This window comes from Zerene cesonia, chromosome 16 (assembly GCF_012273895.1).
Source record: "Zerene cesonia ecotype Mississippi chromosome 16, Zerene_cesonia_1.1, whole genome shotgun sequence".
NCBI lineage: Eukaryota > Metazoa > Arthropoda > Insecta > Lepidoptera > Pieridae > Zerene > Zerene cesonia.
Window position 1 is genome coordinate 182,411 of NC_052117.1, and position 9,033 is coordinate 191,443.

Here is a 9,033-nt window from a genome sequence, read left to right on the forward strand (position 1 = left end):
TTTACATTTCACTTTATAACACTATTTTTTTTTTAGGTCCACTTTGAAGTCTAAGGATTTTATTTCATTTGTTAGCGTAAGTTTTTCTGTCTCTCAACTTCTACCCAGAACATTTCAGTTATTTTGTGTCTACAAAGGTACCTTAGCTTTTTGTGAAATGTGCTTCGATTTTATCTCGGTTTTAAATTTTTATTTTTTCCCGTTAATGAAATCTTAATTATTTTCCCTCATATTTCTAAAAGTTTTTTACTCCATATTGTCATTTTATGTACTAACAACAAATTATATACTAAGAAACAAGATGACACACAACATGAAATCCTACATTTTAGTGTGTAGAGTGAACGACGTGTAATCGTTTTGTAACGTTTCGTTTTAAAAAATAAAAGATAGATGCATTAACTATTTATTTAATAGGTTTTTCTAACCAAGTGTTTATCACAGTCCAAGACGAAAGTAATTTTGAAAAAATAGTATAACAGAATAGAAATGAAGAAATATACAGAGAAAATTAATTGAGAAATAAAACAATAGATCGCATGTAGACTTTGCATATACATCTGTAATTGTCAACACAATGTGAAGAAATAACCATACAATAGTAACCATAATATAATTAAATCAATACAAAATAAATTGCACACTTCACAATCAAAAATAATTTTGATCCAGTCAAAACATCCGTAAAAGATAGCATTCTATATAACATTTAAAACAAAAATTAATGATATTGAAATATAAATTATTCAATCAGTCAACAATTACGCCTAAATAAGTTAACAGTGCTATCCGCCAACTGGTCTCTTGCACAATGTAACATTTAATAAGGCGGTGTGATAGCATTACTAGCCTAGACCACAGAAAAACAATCAGTTATGATCTACATACTGTACAATATACACATATGATTGACGTGTAAAAAGTCATTCGAAAAAAAAGCAGTCATTGAAAATTCAAAAATCGAACGTCGAGTATTTTGACATTGACACGGTAATGCTATCGCGCGCCAAAATAACAACATACACACCACACAACAATTATTACTTACAATTGGCCCGAGCCCACGAGCACTTAGGCCGTCTGTAAATCTAATAAGCTCTGCTGACAGGCAGTGCTTGTGAAATCTACATCTAGCTAACGTACTAACGGCTAACCCAAAAACGAATGTTGCAAATTAGCACCAAAGAAATTCAGGACATAGCTTTACGCTTACGTACGCCATCTTTATGAGCTAATTGAACACAATAAATAAATGTAGAATAAGTTTGGTTGATTTGCTTGAAAAAAAAAAAATGTAAAACATCAGCTCATAAAGATAGTACAATACACTTTGATGTACACTCTCACTCTTATAAATATATTATTTTGTAAAATCACCGCCATTAACAATAAAGGCGGATAGTGTCGATGTATCGCGTTCCATTATTTAATTTTATATACAAACTCTTGAACGATGATTCGTGAACGTTTGCGAAAAAAAGAATTAACTACACAATAAAACTTAATAAATAAATTAATGATATACACAATAATATAAGCTCCCCATATACAAATTAATGTGAATTTTACGCAGTGCAAAAAATATAAAAAATTAATATTGTCATATCCTTAATTGCTATAAAATTACATGTTTCAATAAACGGATCGTGATGTCGAATTTTGTAGTTGAATTGGATTTTGTTTAAAGCTCTCTGTGACTATGTTATAACGCCCTGTAGTCTGTTATACGCACGTACTATGTAAATACTTTAACATAATTTGGAGGATAAATATTATACCCGTCTCTTTCGTTCGTTTTGAATAATATGAGATGGCATATTTATCTTTTGAATACGTTTATTCAAGAATATTGGCAAACTGCTTTTTAAATTTAAATGATCTAGAAAACACCATTGAGGTTCGAAATTTAAAAAAATGAGTAAAAAAGGACAATCTTCTACTGACTTTGATTACTATTGGGAATGCAACTATAAATTCTTGGTGTCATATGAAAAAAATATTATGACATTGTCATATCAAATACAAAATGTTCGCCATTTTGAGTAACTTATAGTAATCATCGATTTGTTCAAAAACAAACGTCGGTTATTCTGGTTAGCATTAGTAGGACGCAAGTAATTATGTATTTAGTAATTAATTAATTATTCATGTATCGATGCATTGCGACAATTGGTTTTGCGACCTTTAAAAAGGTTTTATATATCAAGTGCAGCATTTAATCGAATAGTCTAAGCTCGAAATATATGTAGGCGAACGAGCGGCTTAGCTTCCTTCGTTTAATATCCTTAAAAGCAATTTATACGCTTAATTTATATTACATATTTATAATAAATACATTTATTAATATTACATGACTTTCGAATTGAACAAGAAATATTGAGAAGGTGATTTCAGTTTGCAAGTTTATGAATTCATCCAATTTTAAAACAATATTTCGCTGTAAAAACAAACAAATAATATAAATTAATTTTAATATTTAAGTTATTGGTCAATTGATGATGAAATGCTGTTTCATTACTGCATTTTTTTTGTAATTTGTTAAACCAAGTTAGGTTATTACTTTTGTAATTACATTACCTAAGTAATGAATGGGATTTGGTTAATTGGAATTGCAAATAGGATTAAAGGAAAGCGGAGAACGTATGGGATTGTGGGATAGAAGGGCATGGTTTAAGTAAGGAGCACAAACCAAACGTCTAACAAATAATATCTCACCACCAAAGACCAACACCTTAACGATAATTTTCTTCAACAATAACCCTTCATAACACATCTTTCCTCCCCCAAAAATACTCACATCACCAAAACTTTTAAACAAGAAAACCGACCGCTCAACTCCGAAATATTGTCCATATCTCACTCAACATTACCCCCATCGACGAGAGTCGCTCAATTGCAAAAACAATGTTGTCTATGTCCAAAAATGTTTTATCTATATCAATTCCGAACCGGCCGTGACCCCCCCTCAATTTATAGCCTGTTCCGTCATCTGTAGACAAAGCGCGTCCAGGCTCGAGTAGTCGTCCGGGGGGGGCAGGTGGGGGGGACGTAGGGTTGGGGGAAACGGAGGAAAGGGGGGGTACGAGTTGGATTTGCCGCGGGGGGGCGGCGGCGCCCACGAGCGGCGGCCGCGCGTACTCGTCTGAGGGAGACGCCACCTGCGGGGGAGAAAGAAATACTAAGATTTTTTTTCATTTAATTGGTACCTATGAGTTTAGTACGGGAGCATACTGTACATGTCTGTCATATGAGTGTTGAGTATGTGCTCGTGTATATTACTTGCGAAGTTCAAGCTTATACTTACATGCTTATATATTTTTAGAAAAAAAAAAGAATACTACCACTAACCTTTTTTGGATATACATAATAACAATTTAACAAAGGCCGCGTTCCATCGATACAATATTGTAATCATTGAAATAATGTTTCGTATTGGTTGTGATGGTTCTAAATGATCTCAATAGATGGAGTGGGGTGCCCCTTAGGCACATGAAACCGAAAGAGTAGAAGAAATTCGATTACTGCGGCGGGATCACTGGTGGCCGAGAGGCTAGGCGTTGCTACGGTTTGGCAAAGAGCCGGGCGCGTGTGTGTGCGGGTGCGTGTGTGCGAATGCGTGCGTGCGGGTGTAGGGGTGCGTGCGCGCGTGCGGGTGTGGGGGTGCGGGTGTGGGGGTGCGTGCGCGCTCACCGCGGCTTGTTGCGGCGCAGCGCGGGCAGCTCGCTGACGTGGCGGAAGAACTGTCGCGGCGGCAGGCGGTGGCGCAGCCGCCGCAGCGCCGTCTGCAGCGCGCCCGCGCGGAACGACTCGTGGTGCAGCGCCTGCGCGCCGTCACACATAACAAACTCATACATTTATTTATTCAAATAGACTTTTTATAGAATTGTACTAGGGTACTAGTACAATTGAATGCAAATGATACAAACATTCATAGATGTCAAGCTATGTATAAAATATTAATTTTAGCATAAAAGGACTTTTTCAAAAAGGTTTTATATCACCCGCAATTAAAAATATGTCATTCTTAATTTTTCAAGCTTTCTTTATGCATGTGGCAATTTTTGCTTGACAATTTTTGTAACTCCTGTTGCAGCAACCGACTTTGCTTGACTTTTGTCAATTAAAACATTTTTTACCCAAACTATGGCACGTGTAATAACATGGATACATATTACACACCTTCTCCACAAGCCAGCAATGCAGTGACATCGGGTCCAGCATGTCCAGCTCTCCGTCCGCACTGCACACGCTACTCTCACCAGTCATGCACTTTGATGCTGGAATATTCACGTATTCTAATGTATTAGAGAAAAATTATTTACCTTAAAGACTGTGTTTATAGAACACCTCACACACAATTATTAAATATAATATTTCGTATTTCTTATTATTATTTTTTTTTCTTGACATCATACATATTTAAAAATTTATTAAGTAATTTATGATAATGCTTAAAACATAGAATCAAGGGGTCTGCTGGATTTGGAGGAATCACAAAAAAAATGTTGGTCTGGTAGGAATCTGAAGGTTGACCACGTACTTGTCCACAAAGAAAATAGATCAGTGAAACAGATGTTTATCATCTGCCTCATACCCCACTAGGGGACTTTCTTTTTTATATGTATGATTTTAACCTGTATTTTGAATGCACACAAGTTGCCTAAATCAATATAATAATAAATGAGGCCTCACCCAGATCCAAAGCCTGCACGAGTCCAGCAGGTAACTCAGACCCTGGGGGCATGGGAGACAGCAATACCCCTCGCAGCTTCTCTAGCGCTCGCACCACACACGCGGCGCCCGGACTCGAGGCTAGTTCAGCCTGCACTGCCTCCAGGGTTGCTGGTCTGTCATTTAGTTTCTTAATGGAGAGCAGGATTTTGTGACGGGCGCCTTTTGTTACACCTGAAATTTTTTTATTGCAAGGTTATTACATGGATTATAATTAATAGAATAATTATATGCGCATATCTAAGTTGTTATAGTTATATAACTACAAGAACTGCTGAACGGATTTTGACGGTTTTTTTTTCGTTGGATTGTGCAATGCAATAGTGAGAAATTTTTAATAGTTTCCCTTACACATCATAAGTGATATTTCACTGTGTGAGAAAGAATAAAGTAGTAGATAGTCATCTTTCTTTCACTACATATACATATGAAATATAAAAAATGTAGCTTTGTATTTATTGTTATTCTAATGATTCTAAGTTTAAGCAAATAGTAACATTACAACAAAAAAAAAAAAATTGAAAATCTCCCATGCTTTTGGTTCGAAACAATAACATACAGACACAAAATACTCACCTAATTTTTCTAAATATTTCTCATCCATCGCCATCATTTGTTCATAAGTTATATTGGTGAACAGCCACACATACTTGTGCAGCCTCAGACTCTTCAACCAAGCCGCTACAGTAGACATGCCAGGGTGCTCTGTGTAATTGTTCGACCTCAAGTCGTCCAACCTTGTCTCGCTCCCCGTCGTGCCGTACATAACGCTAATCGGCCTTAATTGTCCTAAACTATGTTCACTTGATAACGAAAAACTTCTAGGCTTCTGTACAAACGGTTCGTCGCTTAAATTCTCAGCAGACGACGACATTTGCAAGAAATTAGTTGAGGGAGGCGTTAGACTATTCGATCGCTGCGATTTTTGATTGCCAATTGCAACATCAAAGTTCAATATGTCTCCTTCTAAACTGATATCGACATCCCTTCCATTCTTGGAGAAGGACTCTTGTAACATGTCCGTATAGGACGGCGGGTCTACCGCGTCGAGTATGCCTCTGAATTCCACATTCTTGCCAATGGTGCGTCTAAAAGCATTATTGGTGCTCCAAATATTTGTCTCAGGTAGTAGACAGGGGTCTATTCGTTGCTGCCATACTGATTCTGTATTTCTATTGCCTGATATATGATTTTCTAGGTATCGTAACCATTGTGTTAATGTCCTGCAAAAATAAGTATGATGTTGCTAACAACATTGAGCTAGGTATGTAAGAGTGGTGAACATAAAAATTCTTTTGCAATACATGGTCAGAACTATGATTTTCGGATGGAGTTTATCTAAAAGAAACCAATGATTTTTATAACAGTATGTAATATAAAATTTTGTTTGCATATGGGTCTGAGAATCAACATTTATTTTTCGCCCTAAATGCAGTATACCATATGCAGAGTCAAATATTATATGAATATAAATTAATAAACTTATTACATACACACATTTTAAAATAAATAGTTCAATAAGTAGGTCCAGTTAAATACATTTCTCTGGTCATGTAATCTATCAACTATTGCATCAACTGGGTCATCAAAATGCAAACAATTTTATTTTGTATAGATTGATAATACTATAATTTTAATAACTGTGCATAATTTGCATGACATGGTTTTTTTCACTTTTCATAGTGTGTTCATTATCTATTTTTTTAATCTCACAAGACTAAAATTTTAAAATGTAATATTAAGATGCCATCAAGAAGGTTTGGACAAAAGAAATTTATTAATAACAAAGCAAAAGAAATATTAGAATGAAATCAGATTGTGCACATAGATTTATTAGTACATTAGAAAAACATACCTCTGGTCATGATGTGTAAGTGCGGGATGCACCAGCAGATACGACAGCAGTTGTCTACATAAGTCTGGTGCTATCGTTCTCCGAGGAGCATCCACACAGCGCTGTACCAGTGCTGGAGCTGCACCCACATATACATTCTTTGCTCGCTCATTGTCTGTCCGGAGTAACGGCAGCAGGGTCAGGAGTTGTCGGAGGCGTTCACTGTCTGTAGCATGCACATATGATTTTGGATTTTTTCAACAGGAGATTGCAAACAAGTTTATATTGAATTTTTAATAATCTGAATGTTTTCGTGTTTTGTACTGAGGGCTACAAATATTTTCAGGAAATCAGAATTATTTTCAATAGTTGTTTTAGCAAGAAATTATATCACAAATTCTAAAGTTGCTATGAAAAAACATATAAATATGCTTTTACATCTTGGAAACAATAATTTTAAGGTTTAAATTAATGCTTATGACAATAAGATATGAAAGAGGTCAGTTCAATATTTGGACAACACTGGTTTTTTATAGAATAAATGGTTAAGGAATTATGAATATTTATTAACAATATACCTTCTTCATCGTCATCATTCGCCCTTGCCGCCAATAAGCTAGCTAAGAGCGTTTCGTCATTTGCGTCTCGTTCCAGGCGCTCGTCTTCTACATGGTTCTGCAGGGCGGCTTCCACAGTCCTCTGCACCAGCCTTAGCCCTGGCCAGGGCACCCTGCGGGCCAGCGCGCACGCGACCACCGTCCGTTCGCACGTGCCCCATTGCTCGAACACCCCTGCCACACCCCCCAGCTGCTCATAAAACGTGCCGTTCATCTCGATTCCAGCATATCACCGCAAATATCAGATTTGTTTGTGTTCCATACACGTCAGATATGTGACAGCTGATTGTGGAATTACTCCAGACCTGTAGATATTTGACTTGTAACGGCGGCGGCGGTGGAATAGCCACGAGTACGACGTGGTGCAGCGCGAAATTTTTGCTTTAAAATTGTAGGTAGAATGAAAACATAACATTTATTCCGATTCGCGGATCAGTCAAATAATTTAATTTTCCAAGATGGCTGTGCACAGATAATTAATTAATTTCTGTTTGAGTACAGATGATTTACAAAGTATCAATATTGTTAAATCGGATATAAATAAAAGACACTATAATTTCAATAAATAAATCGTGTATTTGATACACATAAATTGAAAAATAATAGATCAAGTTTTTTTTTATAAATTTTGTTCGTTATTACTAGATGGCGTTGAATACAATAATTTTTTTTCAATAAATCACCATAATAGTGTTAGGCATATTATGTAAGTAAGCTTACTATTATAATTTATTCATTTATACATATTAAACCTATTCGCATATCTAGTTTTAACGGCCTTTTGGCTCTTGTCTCAGTTTCACCCGACAACAAGACTGAAATAATATTAAATAATATAGTAAGCCACATGGTAAAAAATAGAAATATAATAATAAAAACACTGTTGAGTAGTTTGTTGTTCTTTTATTTTGAGAACATAGTTGAGACACGGTGGTTTAGACGACATGATATGAAAGAAAATTAGTCAATGCCTACATATACACATTCTTTATTCGAACCGCAAGGGACTGCTACATGCTTCCTGAGTCTGTGTTCCCTGTCGGGTATAATCTGGGAATCATCAAAAAAAGAGTGAACAGGTACCTTCTAGGGAAGCGCGCTACATCTGAGACTACATCTACGCTTACCAGCAGGCGAGATGGTGGTCAAGCGCTTTTCTATCACAAACTAAACTAATAAAAGCGTTGTATGACCTTCAAGACATATAACATCTCAGTCTCCCCGTGACCACGCTCGCTGCAAAGTGTTCGAAACGTCGGGTTAATAATATAATGAATAAATCGCGTTTAAAATCCGTTGAAAAGTTTTTAATTTCTAAATGTATAATACTCGCGTGAAACCAAACACAAGAAAATACTAATAAAAGCGTGTTAAAAAAAGTAGGCATATCGATTTTATATTCTCACTGCCTCCTTTTTTAATGGCTAAACAAGAAGAATGATAAAACCCAAGATTAAAATTACGCAAGAACAATCAGTAAAAGCTTTGTCGTCAGTCCCAAACAAGAGTTACTGTAAAATCCAAGGTACATTTAACTTAAATAGGCTTCCTGAATTCCAGACCACCGTGGAACTTGGTCTTATTATTGCATAAAGGTTTAGGGACATGTCGCATTCTTAATCCTACTCATTAAGGAAATGACGAACTGAAAGAAATTACACATCTTTCAGTTCATAATTTGTTCATATAAATAAGCAATTAAAAATTGCGTTTGTATGATAACATACTTTCTGGCATTTGACGAATACATTACAAATTTCAATATATTCATATATTGAAAAAGCTATCCAAGCTTAAGAACCAGGATGGTAGTAAGTATATATATAAATGTATTTCAATGAATGTCTTTAT

The 9,033-nt window shown here is 35.7% G+C and overlaps 1 protein-coding gene across 1 annotated transcript; it reads right to left on the reverse strand.

The window, feature by feature from the left end:
• Positions 1-535: 535 nt before the first annotated feature.
• Positions 536-7,641, reverse strand: LOC119832943 (protein Smaug). Its single transcript, XM_038356774.1, has 7 exons — positions 7,144-7,641; positions 6,587-6,791; positions 5,308-5,954; positions 4,693-4,905; positions 4,180-4,277; positions 3,691-3,821; positions 536-3,158 (listed from the first exon to the last, which is right to left on the reverse strand). The coding sequence occupies exons 1-7, from the start codon at positions 7,394-7,396 to the stop codon at positions 2,966-2,968; spliced, it is 1,740 nt and encodes a 579-aa protein (XP_038212702.1). The 5' UTR covers positions 7,397-7,641; the 3' UTR covers positions 536-2,965.
• Positions 7,642-9,033: the final 1,392 nt, after the last annotated feature.

What these genes read in the sequence shown, in the direction of transcription:
- LOC119832943 (XM_038356774.1), bottom strand. Translation starts at nt 7,396, where the DNA reads ATGAACGGCACGTTTTATGAGCAGCTGGGGGGTGTGGCAGGGGTGTTC. An exon ending in GAAATATTTAGAAAAATTAG is followed by an intron (nt 4,906 to 5,307) that starts GTGAGTATTTTG and finishes AAAAAATTTCAG; the next exon opens with GTGTAACAAAAGGCGCCCGT. An exon ending in CGTGCAGGCTTTGGATCTGG is followed by an intron (nt 4,278 to 4,692) that starts GTGAGGCCTCAT and finishes TGAATATTCCAG; the next exon opens with CATCAAAGTGCATGACTGGT.